Source organism: Chrysemys picta, chromosome 10 (assembly GCF_011386835.1).
Source record: "Chrysemys picta bellii isolate R12L10 chromosome 10, ASM1138683v2, whole genome shotgun sequence".
Classification (NCBI taxonomy): Eukaryota; Metazoa; Chordata; order Testudines; family Emydidae; genus Chrysemys; species Chrysemys picta.
In genome coordinates, this window is record NC_088800.1 from 85037637 (window position 1) to 85060556 (window position 22920).

At 50.9% G+C, this 22920-nt stretch overlaps 1 protein-coding gene across 1 annotated transcript in view; it reads left to right on the forward strand.

Moving 5' to 3' along the window:
• The first annotated feature begins 1664 nt into the window (after positions 1-1664).
• Positions 1665-22920, forward strand: part of RAB26 (RAB26, member RAS oncogene family) — a 203797-nt gene continuing 182541 nt past the window's right edge. The window contains exons 1-2 of the mRNA XM_005288938.5: positions 1665-2089; positions 7728-7838. Coding sequence (XP_005288995.1) covers positions 1874-2089; positions 7728-7838 — 327 coding nt within the window. The 5' untranslated portion in view covers positions 1665-1873. The remainder of the gene's footprint in view (positions 2090-7727; positions 7839-22920) is intronic.

Genomic DNA, 22920 nt, shown 5'->3' on the forward strand with positions numbered 1-22920 from the left:
CTTCAGCAGAGCCCAGCTTCAGTTCTTCAGCTGACAGTTCACTTGCACTGTCAAAAGGAGACAGGCAATAATCGGTTACCCAGGGCACACTGGAGATCAGGCAGGTTGCCATTCGAAAAAGCAATGGTGCCCCAAATAATTATTGTCCCTGGAGCAAGAATGGCCTCTCCTCCACCAATATTCATAGAAGGTTTCATTTAGGGACAGTGAGGATGGCCTCTAGCCCCAGTCCCACCCTGCTCTGGGACATTCCCCCCTTCCTGGGTGATATACTGCCCCCAGTCCGGGCTTGGTCCGAAAATCCCCTCCATGGGTCAGTCCAGAAGAGCTCCTGCCCCAGTCTGTCCACCCCAGCCCTGTGCTAGAACCCCAGCGCACTGACATTCCGGCGCCTGCCTGCAGGGAGGCAAGAGCCAATGTGAAGCGAAGCGAAGCGAAGCGGATCTCAAAGCAGGCCGGGGATCGCCTGGCAATTGCAAACCCGACTGCGCCTCCCATCCCGTCCGACTCCCGATCCATCCGTCGGAGCCGGCGCTGCGGCGTCCTTCGCCTGCTGGATTGTCACAGTAAAACAAACACCTGCGCCCTTTGGAGCCCTTGATTGCGGGCTGCTTCACCTGCAGGACCCCGCCCCCGCGTAGACCGATCCCAGCCCCGTCTCCAGGCCCCTACAGCCTCCCTAGCTGGCGTCTCACCACTCCTGGAGTTGGCTTTAGGGGTGACGTTAGCTAGGGATTGAGTGTTTCCACGGGATGATTTTGAATGCAAGCCCCACGTTGCTCAACCCGTGTGGAAAGCCCCACGTGTGCGCGCTGGGGTGGGGTGTTACATACATGGGGAGGGGGGAACCTGTACTGCTCTGGGGGGAATGTGTGGAAGTCAGTGTAGGATGCACTGCTGGGGGGGGGGGGCGGAGGTGAATGCTCTAGTAGGGGAAGGGGATCCGTCTTACTTTCTGGGCGGGGGAGGGTTAATGCCATGCTATGCATTGTTTTCGGGGGGGGGGGGTTGTCAATGGATCATGCCCTGCTCCCTGGGAGAGTTCATGCAGCACACGCGGCTTTCTGGGGTGGGGGTGTAAAGGCAGCACGCGCGGCTCTGGGGTGTGTGTGTAAAGGCAGCACGCGCGGCTCTGGGGTGTGTGTGTGTGTGTGTAAAGGCAGTACGCGCGGCTCTCCGGGGAGGGGTGGGGGTGCAAGGGCAGCACGCGCGGCTCTCCAGGGAGGGGTGGGGGTGCAAGAGTAGCACGCGCGGCTCGGTGGGGGGGTGCAAAGGCAGCACGCGGGGCTCTCTGTGTGTGTGCGCAAAGGCAGCACGCGCGGCTCTCCGGGGAGGGGTGGGGGTGCAAGAGTAGCACGCGGGGCTCTCCGGGGAGGGGTGGGGGTGCAAGGGCAGCCTCGCTCCACTGCGCCCCCGGGGGGAGCCCGGGCCAAGGGCATGTTCCCCTCCGCGGGGCAGCGCAGCCAGGCGCGCAGTAACTTTTGGCGCCGCGCTCGCAGGCAGAGCCGGGGCGAGGGAGGGAGGCGGGTCCGCGCGCAGCCCCCCCCGGCAGCCGCCCCTCTCCCTGCCCGCGGATTGCCGCTGGAGCCCCGCGGCTGGGTCCCGCCCCTGCCCGGCTGCCATTGGAAGCCTGCCCGCGCTCGGGCGCTCCCAGTGGCTGCCGGAGGTGCCCGTCAGCGGGAGGCTGCCCGGAGCCGGCAGGGGCAGAGAGGCAGCCGGGGGATGCGCCGGGGCCGGCGCGCTGGGGCCGGGGCCGGGATGCTGCGCCCGCTCCCGTGCGGGTGGCTGGGCCAGGCTGCGCGCTGAACGCGCCGCTCCCCCGCCCCAGCGCACCTGAGCGGCTCCCGGAGCCAGGCGCTGCCCGGCCGGAGACATGTCCAGGAAGAAAACCCTCAAGAGCAAGGGGGGGAGCAGCTCCTCGCCCTCCTCCGCGCTGCCCCCCGCCAAGGAGAACGGCCAAGCCGGGGCGGCGGCCAGAGCCAAGCGGGGCAGCAGCCGCCCCCGCCCGGAGCTGCCCCTCAACGGGGCGGTGCTGCCCAGCCGGCCCTCCCTGAGCAGCAGCGGGGAGTTCTACGACGTGGCCTTCAAGGTAAGGGCAGCACCAGGGCACCGACCCCAGGGCTGGACCCTGGAGCGCCGGGCAGGGGCGCACGGAGCCCGGGACTGGGGAGGGGACCAGGGTGCCGGGAGGGGCGCACGGAGCCCGGGACTGGGGAGGGGACCAGGGTGCCGGGCAGGGGCGCACGGAGCCCGGGACTGGGGAGGGGACCAGGGTGCCGGCAGGGGCGCCCCGAGCCCGTGACTGGGGAGGGGTGCACGGAGCCCGGGACTGGGGAGAGGACCAGGGTGCCGGGAGGGGTGCACGGAGCCCGGGACTGGGGAGGGGACCAGGGTGCCCGGAGGGGCGCACGGAGCCCGGGACTGGGGAGGGGCGCACCGAGCCAGGGGACGGCGAGGGGACCCCAGGGCGCGCAGCCCACAAGGTTTGCGGGGCGGGCTAGGATGCTTGGAGGGAACCACGGTGCCGGGAAGGAGCGCACCGAGTCCGGGGCTGGGGAGAGGAGCCTGGGGTGCACAGACCCGCTGCTGCGGGGAAGGTCCTGGCGCGCACAGATTCAAGGGGGGTCGGAGACCCGAGGGGTTGGAAGACTCCAGGACGATATGGGGGGGGGAGTTTGGCCCCAGAACTTGGAGCGCGCTGGCCCACGGGGAGACCCCGACACAGGTCGTGAGGACTAGGCTGCCCCCCAAGTTTTAAGGCGCAGGGACCCGGCGTTGGTTGGCGCGGCTGTTTGGGGAGGCAGGGGGGCTAGAGGAACTAACCGGCAGCCCCAGAGACCAGGAGAGGCCAGCGGGGTTCCGGAATAGGTTGCAGCCCGAGGCCAGGGTGTCCTGGCACACGGCATAGCCTCGGAGGAGAGCCCGGCTCGGGGTGCCGGAAAGTGGGGTGCACTTGGGGCCCGTCCGGGAGTAGGTTGAAGAGGGTCAGGGTGGCGGGTCGGGCTGTGGTTGCAGAGAAGGGGAGCAGGGGAAACCATCTCCAAGGGGGGAATGGCAGCGGGGTACAGATGGGGGCTGGGTGGCTGGACATGTTAAATGAACCACTCCGGAGATTTCCCCCCACCTCACCCCTCCCCCAGTCAGGCCCCTGGCGATGGGTCAGGGGAGGTTGGGGGAAGGGAGGGGATCAGCAGCTTCCCAGCCGGGAGTCTCCGCGCAAACTTCGATCCCAGGGAGGCTGGGCAGGGTCGGAGACGGGCGGGAAGGCGAGGCTGGGACCGAGCCCTGCAGCTTCACGCTGTTGGCGGAATAGAGCCCGGGAGCTCGGATTGAGAGCCATGGAGCTGCACCTTAGCAGCCGCCGGGGAGGGGGGGAGTTGGGCTGGGTACAGAGGAGGGTCTCCCTGGAACCAGGGGGAAAGAGAGTTAGTGGAGAGGGTAAAGGCAGATCTTCGTGTCTCCCCCACCCCAAACCTAACCCCTGGCACCTCGCCTGCTACTGCTATGACTTCCACCTACAAGGCTCCAGGAAAAGTTCTCTTACCTGGCACAGAACCCTGGCTGCGGTGAGCCCTGCAGGGCAGAGATTTTCCTTTGTTTTTCACCTACACTTTATTTTACTCTGGACATCTGTGCTAGCGTGTACAGCAATCCCCCTTGGCTGGCACGGGCGGGTGAGGAGCATGTCTTCCCTTTCCCTGTTAGGCAGTTCCCAGAGTGGTGCCCTCCTAGGCTCCGTTCTTCTGCAACCTCCCTGGCCCCCGCCCCAATGGGTCTGAAAAATGTGTTTGAAAAGAAATAGCTGAAGATGTTCATGTCTGAACAGCCTGGTAACAAGATGACTAGTCAATTATACGCCATAAGGAACATGGGCATTAAGCGGTGCAGTGTTCCCCTTTGTGATCTTGTATCTTTGTAGCTTTCACTGGAACTTTAAAAAGTCAGTGTCCCCCTGTGTACACTGGTTGCTTTTCCTTTGCCTCTAGAGTTCTGGAAGTGATCTGTATTCTCTGTACGGCGGTAGTGCCTCTTGTCCCCAGTCACTGTGCTAGGTGCGGTACAAAGAGAACTAAAAACCTGCCCACAGTCTCTTGTGCAGACTGCTACTCCAGATACAGTTCCTCTTTGTGTCTGTGGGGGGAAAAGCGCTCTGAAAAACATACTGGGAAGGGGCACGGTTCAGATAAACTCGCCTCTAAACCCCCAAACATGCTCATTTCTCTTCTGATTCTTCATCACTGGGCTGCAGCCGTGAAATTAGATTGGTCAGTTTCCCTCTCTGAGTCTCAGGCACAAGTGACTGGGATCCAGCGGGTGGTTTAAATGCAAATCCCTTTCCACCCCCCTTAAAAATCCTCCTTTTCCACTGACCTTTTAAAATGATGAATACAAGGCTTTGTGTTCCAATTAGGTATTGGAACCCTCTGGTTCCCCCTTAACAACATCTCCACTTGGCTTCTAAACCAAGATGACAGTGTTCCTCTAACCAGCTGCATTGTGCTGATTCTGCCCGCTGCTGATGGAATTTCATTAGTTTGTACCTTTAGCCTGTTCTGTGTCTCTCCCGTATTTCTAGGGCACCTCTCACCACTGGATCTAAGTGTCAATTCCAGTGCAGTCACAGGGCCCTCTGCTCGCCCACCTTGGAGCGCTCTGTTTTTATTTGGCCCGAATCTGTAATTTCACATGACCCAGCCTGCTCTGCGCCTTGCCTTAACCCAGTTCCCTCCGGCGTTGAGGATCAAGCTGCGTGGAAGCCAGTGCTGGGTGCAGCAAGGTACGCATCTTGGCGCAGTGTATAAAGAGACTCGGTGCCTTTGGCACCCGGCGTGGCCAGGACGTGATTGAAATTCAGTGTGTGGCGTGACAGATCAATTGCCTTTGGCCGAAGTGAATTCAGTGCTCCTGACGCATCCGCAGTCCTGGAGCCTGAACGGGTCTGTTTCCTCTCCAGAAAAGGTGGAGCAGAGGCAGCCGCACCTCAATCTTCCCTACCTCAGAACGGCCTCCGCTCTAGCTTGCAAGGCTCCTCTCTCGCTGTCGGTCTCTCTGACCCATCCTGTCCTTGGCCTCTGCTGAGATGGCCAGCCAGGGGGCCAGGGACTGTCCACTGCCGGGTTTTTTCCTGACTGGGACACCTGCTCCGTTAGGAACCGGATAGAAAACACCAAGATGTTTCAAATAAGCCAAAGAGCTGCCCGCAGGAGCTACCAGCCTCTGATTGAATTTGGTCTGGCTTCGTTTTTGAACGAGCGACAGAGATGAATGGCCCCGCAGCCCATAAAGAGCTGATTTGTCGGACTCTCATTCCCAGTCCCTGGAGGGCTCCAGTCCTCATCAGAGATGATTGCTATGTACAGAAGAGCAAGGCAGAGGCTACACTCTGATCTCGAATACACTAGTGTACAACGGGACTGACCTCAGGTCAATAGAGTGATGTCAGCATATAACCTGCGATCAGAATCGGACTCCTTGGACCGTCCCCATCTCACATTCTGGCAGCTGCCCAAGATGATGAGAAACTTAGTGCATCTGTCCAAATCCAAGTGACTTGCTAGCGAGTCGGTGTCTGTGAACCTATGAAGATTAAGCCCTTGTCCTGTCCTGTCCCCAATTAATGAGTGGGACTGGTGCAAGTGAGATTTGGCCTGCTTTGCCTTTTGCTGTGAATAACGGCCCCATGGGAACTTTGCTGATCCCCAAAACTTCCTGCACTTGGGCAGACTCAGAATTCCAAGTCTGCAGTTGAGAAATGCACGTGGACCTGGCCCTCTTGCCAGAAATCTAGACCAGAACTCCCTCCTGCTATGCAAGCAGCTATCTTAGCCTGAGAGAGAAGATTGTTTAGTACAGGACACCAAGTGAGACTGATTTGCGGCGAGCTAATCTTTGCAAAGGAAGCCATCTGCTGCCTGGCTGGCTTGACCAGCTCCATTTTTAAGGTTGTAATGCGTATAACATTGGGGTGTGTGCGCGTGTATCAGCGTTTGGAACACAATGCTTTTGGCTACTGTTCCGATTTACACGCTAAGTAATAAGAGCGGGGGACAGGGGGTGGATGGGCTGTTGCTCAGGCACAGAACTCCCAGGATGATATCCTGGCCCCGTCAGTGGGAGTTTGCCACTGGAATTGCACCCCTGGTTTCTAGTCCCGTCTTTGCCAGTGTCCCCACCGAGTGATCCTCAGTAAGTCAGTTGGGGCCCGATCCAAAGCCCACTGAAAGCAACGCTAGTCAATCGGCTCTCTTCAGTGGGCTTTGGGGCAGGCCCGCAGAAGTACTGGGCAGCCACAAATCCCAGTGAAGCTAATGGAAGCTGCAGGTGCTGCGCACCTTTAAAATTAGCCCACTGACTTCTCCGGGCTGCGTCCTGCTGCACTGAAGTGAATGAGACCTGAGTGCAACTGTTACCGTTCCCCTGTCTGTAAAACGGAGACGTGGCCCAGATCTTCCGAAGCTTTCGGGCCCCGTTACTGACTTGTGCACGTGCTCCTGTTAACGGTGTGGAGCATCTAGGCTTGAGGACAGTATCTCCAAACCGTACAAACTGGCTGTACTTCGTAAGAGTGCCCTGAGGATCTTTCGAGGGTTATTAATGTGTATTTTAAAAATTGCCGGGTTACATGGCGTGTCTGGTTAAATAACGTACCTTTATTACACCCAGTATAACTAGGGGTCAGATTCTGTTACCTTTACTCCTCTTGCAGTCCCAGTGACTTGCATGTAATGTAGGAATTGCCATAGTGGGTCAGACCCAAGGTCCATCTACCCCCGTATCCTGTCCCCCAGAGTGGCCAGTGCCAGACGCTTCAGAGGAAGGCGGAAGAACGGCACAGTGCGGATATGGGATAATCTGCCACCCACATTAGGTGTCATCCTGGTCTCTCAAAGTCAGAGTTTGGCTTAAATCCTGAACTATGAGGTTTGTCTCTAACCGGTTTTGGAAGGATTAACTTGTCAAACTATCACCGGTCCCTTTTGGAATCTTGCTGAATTCTTGGCCTTAGCAGGTGGCAATGAGTTCCAAAGTCTAATTACATGGTGGGTAGGAAAAAATAGTCGCTCTGATCAGTTGTGCATTTACCACCATTCTATTTCATTAAATGGATCACACCTCTTCTGTTCATTCCCTCTGAAGCACCTGGCATTGGCTACTGTTGGAAGACAGGATACTGAGCTAGATGGACCTTTGGTCTGACCCAGTGTGGCCGTTCTTATGTCCCCTTATTTTTGTGTTATGAGACAGGGAGAACAGAAGCTCACCAAGTACCTCTGTCTAATGAAAGTGATTGAGGTTTGTAACATACTGTCTTGTGCCAGGGTCCTAAAGTTATCTGCTGTAAGCGTCATGTGAACAGCAGCATTTGGTCATGGCCAAGGCAGATTCGTGGATGTCGTAGCAATCCGTGCAGGGGATTTTCTTCCAAAGACAGACACCAAGGGGGTGTCTCTTCAATCTCAGACAAGTGATTCTTTTTAATAATTTTTTTTAAAAGTAGAAAACTTGTTCTCACTCCTGGCCTTGAGTAAACGTGAATCTAACTGTAGCCCCAAGCCTGCAAACACGGAGGCATGTGTTTAACTTTGAGTGCATGAGTAATCCCGTTAACATCAGTGGGCCTATGGTGCTGGAACCAGTCTCGGTAGTTAGGTTTCCCTTAAGGAAAACCCTCCTCCTCCTTTGTCCAATAATGTCTAACTTGCATTGCGCTCGTTTTTTTGTCGTAGGTGATGTTGGTTGGTGACTCTGGGGTTGGCAAAACCTGCCTTCTGGTGCGGTTTAAAGATGGCGCTTTCCTGGCCGGCAGCTTCATTTCTACGGTTGGAATTGACTTCAGGGTAAGGTGCTGTTGAACAGCTTTAGACAACGTTGCTTTTTTGTGTTATTTCCCCCCAACCCTCCTTCCTGTATTCAACTATTCCATGAGTGGCAAACGCCAACCTCCGAGTTCTCAGGGTGAGGAAGATTTCCTCCACAGCTGCTGCTAACGCACCATCAGGGTTGCACACATGTGCTTTGCACAGCCATTGCTTTATTTATCTGCTCTAGTGGAGTGTCAGAATGTGATGTATTGCCACCTCCGGGTGTGGGGAAACGCGTCTTCTGTTGCCATACGCTAGTGGCAGCCTCGGAAATGCGATTGGGAGAAGCAGAAGCTTCATATTTTTTTGTTTTAAGATGCTGCTTCGATATATGTGTATTGTGATGTCATAATCACAGGCATACGACCTCACTGCAGGGTCTACCATGAGTTGAAAACCTCAGCGGGTAGGAGAGTGCTTCATTCAGACCCAGATATCTACGCTGTTAACAATGGGAGCAGTGCTTGATATGTGCCAAGGCTGAGCCCCGGCACCTCTGGGCTTGGCAGTCCATAGCCCCGGCACCTCTGGGCTTCCTGAATGGAAAAAAAATTGCTTGAGTTCCAGCACCTCTTCCATTACAAATTAAGCACTGAATGGGACACAGGAAAATACTGGCAGAGGGAATGTTTCGTTTAATCTCCACCCTCCCCACGGTTCTTTTTCGAAGCCTGCTTGAGGGCAGTGCTTCCTTTTCAGATATGCCTGGTGTCTGTGCAGTGCATCAGCCCCCGAGCTGTGGGAAGGGCTCTCTGACACGCAAGAGACAGCATCTGAAAGTGTGTTTTGTTTGTCTGCGTTACAGTGTGTGTTACGCCGCGGCAGCCACACCACTTTAGGCCGATCTCAAAAGCAAAGTAGAGTCAGGCCTGGTCCTGTGGCATAGGGACCCATGAGCAAAGCAGACCAGGGCACTGCTGGAAGTGATGTTGCTGACACAGGGCATACTTGTCCCTCCGAGCCTGTCTGACCCTGGGTCCTAGCACAGTTCTGGGCAGCCCAAGTGCTGATCAGTATTGGCTTCACAGAAGATCTGAAACAGAGGTCCTGATCACGCATGGTTATTAAAGGGCCACATGGCATCCTTCATTCACAAATTTCTGCCAGTGTCTTGGGTAACTACATTCTATGTGCCTGCATTCCTCCTGTTGTTTCAATTTAATACAATAGCCGCACTCCAGGAAGTCATGTGCTGTTCAATGGACATTGATAAGTGAAATTTGTCCCCAGATTTAGGTTTTATATTATAAGCCTTTTAAAAAAGGAAAACAGAAAGCCAATCAAAATAGTTCTATCAATATTTAAAAAAAATTAACTTCAATGGAAACTCTCTTTTTGCAACCAGAAAATTTCCTTGCAGCATTTGCAACCAGAACTTTGCAGCACTGTGCTAGTGCTTGGGAGTAGAAATTAGTGGAAAGTGACTGTGACTCTCCAATCTATTTTCTTCGTCTGAGCTGAGAAATGCAAAAAATAAAGAGGCAGCATAAATAGTGCCTAGTTAATGAGATGTGTAACATTCTTTCAGTTTTAGTAATCTAAAGTGGTGTGAGTAAGAGAGAGGAAGAAATTCCATTTCCTTGATAGAATGATTATTATTTTTAGACCTGACTGTCCTTTTAAACAGCTGCTACATTTCTCCACAGAGGTGCTTGCATTTGTAAGGTGTGCATGTATCGATTGGCAACAGGTTCCGGGGCAATGTGCAGTATCTCATATTGATATAGTACTTCTCATCCCAATCCATGATATCAAAGAAGGCCTCCTTTTTTATAGTGGGTATTCCTTGGGTTCGAAATCGGGGGTCACAACCACTTGCTAAAGGGGAGGGGAGTCCCAACTACAGCCTGCTACATGGAGTTGAAGGGCGGCTCTGGGGGACCCTCGTATGGAAAAGGTTGAGAGTCACTGGCGTATCATTGTATCAGTGGGAGCAAAGCCTTAGATGATGGGAACTGTTCCAGCTCTTCAAGCAGGTCTTTCAGGGCTGGAGGGGCTGGGAAAGGAGCCCGCCTTGGAAAGGCGGCTGGTAGAGCTTTCACTTCTCAATGCACACCTCTCCTAGTTATCCGCGAGAGACCCAGCACGCAAACAGAGCTGGGATACTTTGCTCTCCTGCAGCCCCACCTCTGGAGCCTGTAAACAAACCTGCTGCGTGAGCCACTCAGCCAAAGTTCCCCTCACTGAGCCCATCAGTATTCCAAACCCGTCGTGTCAACAGAGCCTGGATACGAATGCGAATAATGAGGGAATGAAATGGATTCGTCTCCCCCCATTAGCATCAGACATAGTGTTTACCTGAATATTAAACGTAAATAAACAAGAATCCAGCAAACCGAGAGAACGGCTGATGGCAGAGCGGGTAACTCGCTTTGGTGAGATGGAGCTGGAGAGCACGTTACAGCAGATCCTGTGTCGTTGCTTCTGGCAGCCTCGTGCTGTTGAGTTGCACGTTTCCTGCGTTCTCTCAGCATTTCAAAGCCCCTCGGCTCCCTGGTGCATTGGCGTGGCGTATGCCAGCTCCTCAGCTGCCAGCTGCATTCTTCCCGTTCAGGGCTGAGAACTGACACCGTGGGCACCCCCGTCTAATTCAGGCTTGCTGCTAAATTTCAAGGAGCCCTTTCAACGTGCCACCGCACAGGCCCAGCTTTCCAAACAGTCAGCCAGAGAAAATATTCCTCTTTTAAACATAAAAGTTTTGTGTCTGTTTAGTGCTGGTGACAGCCCTGGAGGCTGGAGACCTCAGTTGATCTGCAGAACAGTTAAATCACGGGCAACCACAGCACATGCTTCAGACAACCCCCACGTGCCATGATGTCTGCTCTTACCTGGACGTGACCAATTCAGGGAGCAAGGGAGGTCAGCCTCCGTGGCCCGCTCAGCCTGTGGCCTCCTGTAGGCGAGTTGCAGCCCGGACAGGTGGTAACGGATTCTTTCCAAACACCACATGTCTCTAAGTGGCAATTGTGTCCTGTGAAGACGCTCTCTCTGCTGTGAAGGGCTTGTTCTTTAGGGGTGACCATGCCACGCCGCTGGTGAGCTGGGATCGAGCTCCCGAAGGCTGGACGCCCATCCAGTACCAAGAGGTGAGTAGTTCTCTTCGGCGTTAGAGATTTGTGCTGCCATTTCTCAGGGCAGCCCCCAGGATGGCAGCCCTTTGCCACCAGGGCCCTGCCTGTCTCCAAAACGACCTGTTTGTATCATTTCATGTTTTATTTAAGGGACAGCAGTCCAGAGAGAGGAGAAGCCAAGGCTGTGAAACCAGCTTTTTATGAGAGAGTAAATGCCCAAGAGTAGCCGTTTAGTGGAGTTTGGCTCCATGAACGTTGCAAGGAAAACTGACCTAAGGTTTTCATCCAGTTGTGGTTCATAACCACAGCTAGTGTTGATCCAGTAACCTAGGGAGACAAAGGAGGGGATGCACATATTTTACTCCCTCTTATGTGCGGGAGGCACAAAGCTGCTGCCTTTTGGGGATATCTTATAGACTAGAGGGTCTGTCCATGCCTCTCCAATGTGTCTCCTTTTAAGGGATGATACTTGTTTTGGTCCCAAAACTTCCTCCTTTCCACATGGATTTTGTGTGCTCCCCTCACTCTTATTGTGGAATTATTTACCCCAGTAATGAAGAATCACATAGCTGAGGTTGTAGGCAGTCCTCTGCCCTAGAGGAAGGAATCCGGAAGGGAGGAAGCATTTCCAGTCTCTTGTGTGAATCATATTTTGGTGTCGTGCATTAAGTCTTGTGTTGGGCTCTTCAGAGATTGTGGGTGTGTCTTGGTCTTTGCTGCATGCGCTCTTCCAGTCAACAGAAACCATTTAAAAACAGGTTTCAAGGGTGGTCACACAAGGGCATGCACTGGTTTAGCTAACTTGGTTTGAGAACATACCTTTAGTTAAACTGGTATGAGTTTGCGTGTAGCCTAAGGTCTGGTCTATACTACCCGCCTGAATCGGCGGGTAGAAATCGACCTCTCGGGGATCGATTTATCGCGTCCCGTCGGGACGCGACAATCGATCCCCGAATCGGCGCTCTAACTCCACCAGCGGAGGTGGTAGTAAGCGCCGCCGACAAAAAGCGGCAGAAGTCGATTTTGCCGCCGTCCTCACAACGGGGTAAGTTGGCTGCGATACGTCGAATTCAGCTACGCTATTCACGTAGCTGAATTTGCGTATCTTAAATCGACTCCCCGCTGTAGTGTAGATGTACCCTAAGCCTTCAGTGATTCATTGGGCCTGCAAGTCTACACTTCAGGGAGTGACTGCAGTTTGCATAGACATACCTGAACTAGCTTTAAACTTGCTAGCTGGGATACCGGAGCAGTGACGCTCTGGCAAGATGGGCTTCCATACGGGCTGTGTAAGCGCACCTGGAGCCCTGGGTAATTAATTGGGAGACTTTGCTGTTCTGGTACCTGAGCTAGGTAGGTTAAAGCTGGCTTGGGTATGTCTGCACAAGCTCCGCTCACCCCTGTGGTTGTACTCCAGGAACTGGGGGAAAGAAGAAAGAGAGGCGAAGAAAAGGGAAAAAACCATTCGCCTGAATGGCTATGGAACCTACAAGGGGTCATAGATCCAGTCGGGACCAATAGGCGGGTGTTTATTTGCAAACATCTGTCTACATTCAAATAATGGATTTTTCAGTATTCACCCAGTTGTCGTTTATAGCCACAGCTGGTGGTTGATTTTTCCCTGGCAGAACCTGCTGTCAGATGCTTTCCGTGCCTGCTGCTGTGGGCTTGCTGCACTTGGGTGTTGAAAGCAGCCTTAACCCAGGCTGCGTAATACTTCCAGATAACAGCCCTGGGAAAGTTCAGTGGTTTTCCCTTTGAAATCCCATTCTGGGCAGGCTTAGATATTCAAAGTTCTCTCTCAGCTGAAGTTTTGCTGCCATTTCTTTAATGTGGAGCCAGGATTGTGGCTGCTTCACATATATATGTCTGGGGCCGTCCAGTCTGTCTTTCAACGAAGCAGTTGAAAAGCAACTTTATTTGGAAACATCTCGCTGACATGGAGGGCAAATTCTTCGTAGTACAGCTTGTGTAAATAAACCAGCGTATTTTAGTTCACTTCAATGGAGTTGGGCCTCTTTGCACCAACTGAAGACCCAACCCACTAATGCTCTGTAAATTTCGCCAGCCTGCCCCTGTATGGATGAGAGAACTGAGGGGGGATGTGTAGGGCTACGTTCTGCTCTCCACTACAAGGAAGGGTAAATAATTGGGGTTAAGCGCGGTTGATGTCAGTGGGATTATGCCATCGATGGGTCAGGCGTGGGGGTTCCTGTGCATAAAGGTGCATCTCCATGGAGAACCCCGGTTCTAGTTTGAGGAAAGCCCCCACTCAGTCCAACAAAGACACATGATAATTGGTGAAGACCATGTTCCAATGGGGAGCAGTCAGAGGGTCCTGTCTTCTGTGCATCCCAGGTGTCTCTTCGCCACCTCCTTTAGGACAGCCCCACCCAAAGGGGGCATGTTGCTGGGTGTTTGCTGTGAGGAGGGGGAGGGGAACACCACACTTTGTGCTTGCCTGGCTTGAGGGACTGCATGTGTTTTTCCTCTGTGTTTGCATTGTTGAATCAGGTTTGCTCTAGTGGAATGTACCAGACTGATGGTCTTAGGGGGTGGAGTCCCTTCCTTCCCCACAGACGGTTAGAGCATGGGCAGGGCCAGTGAAAACTCAAAAGGCATCACCAATACTAATGGGCCCGGGCTAGCCTTGAAGGCTAGCAATGCGTGAACAGGCTGGCCTTTCCACTGAGGGGCGCTCAGTTGTCATGGGGAACATGTGTCCCCCAGTTCTGGACTTGCAGGCTGAGTCATGTCACGTTGCCCACCAGAGGAACAACCTTCAGTCACGTCCTCACCTCGGCTTAGGGTGACCAGATAGCGAGTGTGAAAAATCAGGACAGGGGGTGGAGGGTAATAGGAGCCCATATATATATTAAAAAAAAAGCCCCAGATATCGGGACTGTCTCTATAAAATTGGGACATCTGGTCACCCTATCTCGGCTGGATTTGAACCATTGGCCTAAGGATGAAAGAGACTTGGAGTCCCGTTGTCTGTCCCTGAACCAATCACGTCTCCTGATGCTGTGTGAACATGATGGCGTCTTGAGATATTTTCCTCTTTTTAGCCTCCCACTAGGCATGATGCAACCTTCAGTCCAGGGAAAGAGAATTTATTTGAGACGGGCAGAACTTTCCTGCTTTGGAGCATGTGCCTTTTAAAATCGGTTCATGCTTTATTTAATAACTAATGCCTGAAATCAAACACGCACCTGTTTTCTCCCTCGCACACAAAGCTGCATTTTCTGAGCCTGTCTGTAAATTAGTGTGGCGGTGCTTAGTCTGCATCTGTCCCGAGAATTGCTCTGTGGGGGTGAGTAAACCTGCTCTTTGTGCAATCAATATTTAAAATGATGCATTTCTTGTCAATTAAATATAAAATAACCTCACCAGAGGTCCCCTACCTTGTTTTCTTGGAAGCTGGAGCTGGCTGTGGTTTTACTTTATATATAAATTTATTTTTAAACTTCATGCAGAGTTGATTCTTAAACTTGAAGGAAGTTATGGCACTTGAACTAGTACAGAGAGAACATAATTTTTTTTGGCTACGGTTAATTACAACCGATTTGAAGACATTAGGACATTATGTGCGTGTGTACTTGAACTCCCTGGTTCATGAAAGTTCTTAAGCATGTTTTTATGTCCTGTTGACAACAATGAAGTGGATCAGGCCCGCGGACAGCAATTCCGGGCCCCAGGGCAGACCAGTCAATGGGCCCCCATGCACCGAACAAACCACGCCTACATGGACACGGTCCACCACTGCACCTGTGCTGGCTGGTGCCACTTCCACCTTGATTGAATTGGCCTCGTTAGCACTGACCCCCCACTTGGTAAGACAACTCCCATCTTTTCATGTGCTGTGATACAAATACTGTACTGCCTACTGTATTTTTCACTCCATGCATTGGATGAAGTGGGTTTTAACCCACGAAAGCTTATGCCCAAATAAATTTGTTAGTTTCTAAAGTGCCACAAGGACTCCTCCTTGTTTTTGCTGATACAGACTTTAACACGGCTACCCCTCTGAAACCTGTCATGAATGGCTAACCCATGATGGACTACAATCATCCATGGACTATTCCTGATTTCTGCCGCGGTATTTGTTGTTCGTAAGGACTCTCCAGGCTCTGGCCTGTTTGAAATTCATGTTTCTTGTTGTGAGATCGGTTCTCGAACTCGCACGGTTTTGTGTCTACTCCCTGATTGAGTGAGCCTTTTTTTTTTTTAAACAGCAGAACAAGCTATGAGCTGCTGGTTTGAATGTTCAGACATTTGTGTTAAATGTTGTAAATCTGGGATTTATGAACACTTTCACAACGATGTAGCAGTCTCCTGAATAGCTGATAGCCCTGTGAACTGTGGCATGTTGGAATTGGTGCTTTATCTGTGAATCGGTTGTTTTGCTGGTTGACTAGCTGTATTAACAGCATGGACTTGGGGCATATAGCACCTTTCATAGCATGAGGTCACTCCTTTTGCATCACTGTAACAGTAGCTTTTGGCCCTGTTTTTCACATTGCTATGCTGACTGATATATCTAGCTGAATACTGATTGTGACCCTATAATAAATCAGTGACCTGTTCTTTATCTGTTACCATCCTAGAACACCTTTCCTGCTGTGCCTGTCTGCTCCTTTCTTTTCTTATTTTGGAAGGCAGTAGCCCAAAACGTGTCAGAATCTTGCCCCAAGTGTAGATAGAAGTGTTAGGTACTTGCTGTGCCTATGATCTAAACCAAGCAAAAATATGTCCTTGTCAGCTTTTTAGTGTCCTTAATGCCTAGATGCAGTACAGAGCATTTAGATTCATTCTGTAGAAAACATGCACTTTTCCTCTAATAACTTCTTTCCCCCTTTTCCCCCCAGGATTCTTTTCAGTAGTTCCTCAGATCTCTTCTATTTCTTGGAGGATTTCCATGAGATCAATGTTCCTTTCAAGTTGCTAGTAAGCAGGTGTATGAACAATATCTTTCTATTTGCCTTTTTCTGGTACAGTGCCTAGGATAAGAGATAAAGGGATTGGTTCGAAATCTCTGTGGAAATACCAGAGGTGGTGCTACCTGCAAATAGAGTAGGCTTTAGGGACAGAGCAGGTGGATGAGTTTTACATATCTGCCGAGTTACAGCTGGATTTGTAAAACCAAATTTAAAGTTATGGACTCGGTTTTGCTGAAAGTAATTGCTCAATATTTTATTTTTAAAATAGAATGTGTTTTACTACCCAATGCAATGCCTAGAACACTGGCTTTTGATACTAAAGTCCTATGAATTATTCATTGGAATGCCTTCTGAATTTTCTAGTACCAGTAGACAATCAAATTATGGTTAACTCACTTCTCCAGCATATCAGTTTATGCAACATATATTGAGTAGTCCTGTGGCGATACAATACAAAGAAAACTACGTAACTCTGCTGAAACTTATTACGGATTTTGAAAAGAACTAATGGGTTTTGGACATGGAGATGTACAGCCAGAAGACTGTCTTATCTGCAGCAACTGTGTAATTGTACATCTCTTACAGTTTGCATTGCAGGGCTGATGAGTCTGTCACTTGATAAGATGGGAGGTTTTTGCTGCATGAGTGGATGTGGTTTTTAATTTGTGTTTTGTCTAATAACAAAACCATCACATCACAACTCTGTGTAATCTAGGGATTTGGCACCAAATTTTCTGACTAAAGTAAATTAACTATGTATTGTTTTCAATAAGCTATAATTAAGGGACTCTATACTGACAAATGCTGGGCTAGCGCTGTTTAATGAAAAGGGAAATTAATTAATTTTCCCCGTCATGGTAAGGCTGTTATAAAGTATCTTGAGATTCAGCCGCAAACGTAAAATGTTGCTGCTTCAGTGGAGGCTCTAAAACTCTTTACAGAATTAAGCCACGCGCCAGCCTGTGAGATAAGTACTGTCTCTTTCATTGCACGGATGGGGAAATCTGAGGCACAAGAGGGTAGGGAACTTATCCAAGGTCACAGCTGGGGTCATTGGCAGTTGGGAAGAAAACATGCATCCCCAAGATGCAGAGCACCTGGTCTAAATGCTAGCCTCCACGAAGGGCCAGAAAACCAGACCAAAGGTCTGCTGAAGGTTTGGTTATACCCTCAAAAGCTAGAGAATTCCAAGTGAAGGCAGTAGGTTTGCCTAAGCCATGCCGTTGTATCGCAGGGCCGCAGTACCTGGGATGGTTAAGACTCTTGGGTTTCTGGGGAATTCTGCATCACTTTGGATTGTAATAATCCAGGGGTGGCCAAACCAAGGCTCCTGGAGACTGGGGGGGAAAGAAGAGCGTGGCTTCTACCCTGCAGTGGGGCTTCTGCCAGAGACCACTGGTACCTGCTGAGAATTGGCCTCCCGCCAACAGCGTGAGTTGCAGCCCCCCATGCCTGCCCCCCCTTGCCCTCCGCAGCCCCTCCCTGCTGCTCCCAGGTATTAGCGCCATGTGGAGAGGCAGCGGCAAAGAGCTGGGAGCTGCAGGGAGGGGGCCTGGCGGCACCATGTGATCAAGTGGGGCCAGCAAACCCTGGCAAAAATATGTGGGGGCACGTGACCCCATGTGCCCCCCCATGTGTTGCCTCTGGGTTCTGCCCAGCAGGGAGGGGGGCGCGGGGCTCCAGCCCCCTGGGACATGCCTACTGGGGCTCCCAAACTTCTGCAGATTGTTGTATGCGGCTCGGAGGGCCAGTAAGTTTGGCTGCCCCAATAAATAATCCATGAATGACACACTTGTATATACAGATGTCACAGCAGTTAACTCAGCTCCATACAGGGGAGCAAAGTCTGGGATCGGTTGTTCCAGAATTCCAGGCATACCCCATGGGCGTGTAACTAAAATCTCCTCCTTCAGGTACCAGGACAATTACGGCTTATGTCCACTCTGCAGCTGGCCCATAGCGGATCACAGAATCGCCCAAACACGGGAGTGGGTCTGAATACATCCAGCAGAGGGAAGAGGCCACAGTCGATTCCCCAATGGGACCTTTGAGTCTGCATCTCTTTGAAAAGTGAGCGCCCAGTGCCGTGGCAGTTCAAGAAAGGCCTAGTCTAGCAGGGTGTCCCTGTGCTGTCGTGACTTCCCAGACAGTCCTCCTGATTGCCACCTCTGTACCATGGATAAGTGGTGCAAGGCGCGCCAAGAGCAACTTTGCAGAACTGCTCCATTCTGAAGCACTGTCGTTCCCCCCCCGCTTCCCCTGCAGGGGAGCAGAGATGCAGGGCCGGTCTAGTAAGCACCGGAGACCTGCTGTTCCTATGCTGAATCGTACAGCCCTGTCCTCGCCGTGCGTGTGCCAGATTGCGTCTCTCTGCTTGATAAAACACGATGAATAAACAGTTTGTTTATGTCTCTGTCTGGCATGCACAGCCCTACAAACGTACCCACGGTGTCTTCCTGTTCAGCTCACCCTGCCCAGAGCAGCAGCTCACCAACAGAATGGACAGTCTGCAAAGTCCCTGCCTCTTCTCTCTAAGGATGAGCGATCTGTCCAAGGTGCTTCCATGTACCCAGGCATCTGCCTGTAACGTTTTTCGTGCAGCATTCAAGGCCCTCTCTGGCATCTGATTTCAACGTTATGTTGAAAGAGAGGCATGATCCTCTCTCCTCCCAAAGAGGATGAGCTATGGGGCTACGGTCTAGTGGTCCCAGCCGGCCAGAGGAGAGGCTATTAATTTCTAGAATGTTAAACCATTAGGTCTCCGCAAAGCCATTTGTAATGGTTTACGTAGTACTGAACAAATCTCAATGAACAGAAACCCATTTAAAATTAATCTGGCATTGTCATTTCTACTGGACTATTCATTTTTCATCATTCTGTCATGTACACAGCCCCTTTCCCAGGTTTTCGTTTTTTAGAATAGTCTCTGAGAACAATGTCCCTTTGAGTTTCAATACATTGTGCGAAGTAAAGCTGTGCTGATGTAGAAATACGAGTGGCCTGGCGAGGATTCTGTTTTTCAAAAAATGCATCAAACTGTGTCCATTAATTTTTAGTTTGGGGATAGAAATTATTTCAGCATCTTTTCTTTTTAAGCTGATTTTATGATGGGAGCATTTTGAGTCCATCAGAAAAAATAGCCATCGTCCCCTTTTAGGTGGGGAAGTGCCAGAACTCTCCCAGACTCTGTGCACCCTGGGGTAGCCAGACCAAGGTGTTTGGGTATGGACGGGGGCTTATGAAAACTGACCCTTTACCCATCACTATTGCTAATGGTAGAGCTGCATCTGAAACCAATCCAGAGCAGAAGGTTACGTGTGTTTAGCCGGATCATTTGAAAGGACAAAACCCAGAGGCTTTTGTATATGCCATTGACTTTCATTGAGTGACAGAAACGTCTGTCCAAATTCCTCTGCTATTTTCTTGGTTTCCTTCCAAAGGATAGCCCTCCTGTCTTGTATTCTAGTTCATCCTGATAGGCTCCATTGGGGTCTCTTTACAAAGAAATTAACTCTTTCCATAATTGAATCCATTGTTTCCTCTTTTTAGCTCAAGCATTTAGCTAATTTGGGGGCTCTTGCCGGTTGTTTCTGCTAGGAGGAGAAATTGGTGATGGTGTCAGGTATTTCTGTGATGTGATCCTGTTTACTTACAAAGAATGTACGAAGTTCTGTTTCCCTGAACACAGTAGGAATCAAACAGGGGGCAGTTTCCTTACGTAGCCTGCTTTTCCAGCCACCACAGTGACCAAAAAGCTGTCTCTTGGCTTTCTCTGAGTCATGCTATGCATTCTTCTTTTGTTGTCTGCTGGCGAGAAATTGTGAAGCAAAACAAGAGCCCGGAGTTTAAATTGGAGCTGAGGTGAATGCTTTAAATTAATTGCTTATTCAACGTGTGTCCTCCAACCCCACATCTCCCCCCTTTCCCCCCCTCTGTAAATTGTCCATGAGCTGATCACGTTCTCCCCCCCCACCTCCTCCGCAATGTTTTAATAGTTAGTTGTTGGAATGTCGCTTGGTTGTTACAAGTATTCACAGTCTGAGTTGTGTGTGCACGTTCTGTTCTCTGGTGGGTTTAACCTGACTCATGGAATCCAGTCTGCAGTGGGATCCGTGCAGGAAGTGACTATAACATTTGCGTTCTGGGATGAAATTCCCCTCCGTGCAGAAGGCTAGCATGAGGCCTATGCACCATTTAAGGCCAAATTGGAAGGCTTAAGTTGTGCCTGGACATTGTGCTATTGCTTTGCACAGAGCTGAATTTCACCCTCTCTGCATACCGTCCAATACTGGCTTAAAATCTGCTGTTTCATGGACATTCTGGCCTGAAAAGCCTGTTCACTAGAATATTCTGAGGATGTGAATATGAGGATACTGAATAGAATTGAAGCAAATTAATTTAAAAACTGGACTGACCGATCATGGAATTTTTAATTATTTTTCCAGTTTTCACCCAGCTCTAATTGAAACTCGGTTTTCTCTTTTCCCACTGCTTGCAACAACGACACCTTCTCTAATTATGGAGCTTAACAAGCATTGTCCGAGGTTGTTCGTACTCTAATGGTCTCTGGGATAAGATTTTGTGTGCTCTGTTGATTTGAATGGCCCTGTACTTACCTGTTGCATCTGAAATTGCTGGTAACCATCTTCCAGAAAACCTCTGGGTACTCCGCCCTTCCATCTAGAGACCCTGGTGCCTCCAGCCCAAATGCTAGCGTGTCCATCTGTTTTCTAAACCTTCATTTGTTTGGGGTTTTTAAAACAGATGATCTTCTTCCAATTTGCATAATTTTAGTTACAGACTCATCGCTTTCAGAGATTCCTTGCTCCACTGTGTTTTGTTCCGTTTCTAATTAGACTGAAAGGGGGAAGAACGTCCCAAGATTCCAGCCGCATTTTCCCTCAGACTTGCAAAACAACTTGATCCCAACTCTCCTCCCATAAAAGCTCACCCCAGACCCCCAGACTTGGGGGAAATGATTGACTCTGAGCCTTTCCACTTGGGCTCACCCCTAGCCTGGTTTCCCAGTTTGCCTTTGTGATTTTCACTCTGGAGTTCGGAGCTGTAGAAAGGGTTTCTGCTCAGGATGTCCAGCCTTCTAGGGAATATTCAGAGCTCTTCGATTCGGAGCTGACTGCCATTTCTCTGTGCACAGCCTGTCTGTAGCGCTTCCTTCTCCCCCAGTTCCTGTCAGACCGGGGGTGTGTTCCGTTCCTCTCTGATCCCACCGTCTCTGTCCCATGACGTTCTGAAGGGAGGGCTGCACCTGTTCACGTTCTCCCCCAGTGCGCACACCCTGAGGCTGCTGCTTGCCTGTTTATCTCGAACTTCTCTGAAGCTCCTGGATTTCTGGCTGTCATATTAATGGCCAAACTCCCCCTTCTGCAGGGCCCCGTGGTTGGCTTGGTTGGGTTCATAGCAATATTGTCTTTCCCCTCTAGGTCAGCGGTAATAGGAGGGCGTGAGCATCTCTCATCTGTTTGTGGGTCTATGCAAATTGCAGGGGGTGGATTCTCTCTTCATAGTGTAGAAGTACGTAGTGCATCTTTAAAAGCTCTCAGAAATGTCAGTGATTGACATCGTCTGCAGAGCCCAAAGATTGGCTGGGCAAAGGAAATAACCTTTGTGGGGGAGGGATAGCTCAGTGGTTTGAGCATTGGCCTGCTAAACCCAGGGTTGTGAGTTCAATCCTTGAGGGGGCCATTTAGGGTTCTGGGGCAAAAATCTGTCTGGGGATTGGTCCTGCTTTGAGCAGGGGGTTGGACTAGATGACCTTCTGAGGACCCTTCCAATCCTGATCTTCTATGATTCTATGAACCTCTCCTCATCCCTAGACACAAGGCATCTTCTAGTCAGTCTTGGCTGACACTGACGGGGCAATGGGCTTGTGGTGCTACTGCCAGGGCTGTACCTGTTCTGTGTCTAAATAAGACTCTGACCTCCAGTGTTGTCAAGCTGGCAACCTTCGCGGGTCACTTAATATTCTGAGCAGGGCAAGCCTTTGTCCTGATGATTAAGAGTTCTGAGAAGATGCAGCGTCATGGGGTAATTACAAGAACATAGTGAAAACCTTGATTGAAATGAAAGCTCCAAGGTTCACTGTAGTTCTGTTTCATTTTCACAGCCAGCTGGAGGAAGAGCATCATACCAAAGCCATGAAGCCAAAGGGCCAGTGAATTCCCAAGTTTATTCCTTTGTAGCTGGTGGGAGTGAGGCAAACTTTCTAATTTGGCTTTCCGTTGTTCTGTCAGATCCTCTGTTCATCCCAGTGGCTGAATCAAGAACACTCGCATCTCCCTTAACCTGGATGTTGGCTCCTGGATCACGAGGCTCTTCAGAAACGGTATCTTGATTCTCCTGTGAATCTGGGTGCTAATTAGAAGCTTACACCTTTGTGTTTTCCTCCTGCATTTGCCAAGTTGTGCCAATTAAGATTTTTGTAACTGGACCTGACATTTAAAAAAAGCTGCATTTCTTTTAAACTTTTCTCCTTGGAACTCGCATTGTCATGGAGGTGATAAAGAGCTTGCTGGTTTCCTTGCATTAGCAGAGGAGATGCTTTCCATATTCACTGGTGTTCTTAGTCAAGATGGTGGTGCTCTCCTGGCTGAATTTGGGAGCAGAGCTTTTTGGAAGCTCTGGTTTTTCTGAGCTCTGTAACTGGACGCTGTCCCCGGCATCCTCTTAACATGTTTTTTGTAAACCGGACGTGTCCTGGTTCTCTTTGGTTCTGTGGGAGAACGTAGCGGTGATGAGAGCACGGGGGTGACCAGTCTGAGCTCATGTGGTCGTACTATATTTCCCTTCAAAACCCTGTGGCAATGGCACCCCTCTGCGCCGGATCCCCATTTTGCGTATGGAAGATCTGGCGTGCCTGGTGCAGGGCTACAGACAGAATCGGCATCAAACCCAGAATTGAGTGCTGGTGATCCTGACTCCCAATCATGGGCTCAGGCCACCGGGCCCCCTTGCTGTCCACTCTGGGCCTCTCTGACTTCCTCAGGCAGCATTCCCACATGTATACCCAGGACAGCTTGTGTAGGTGCA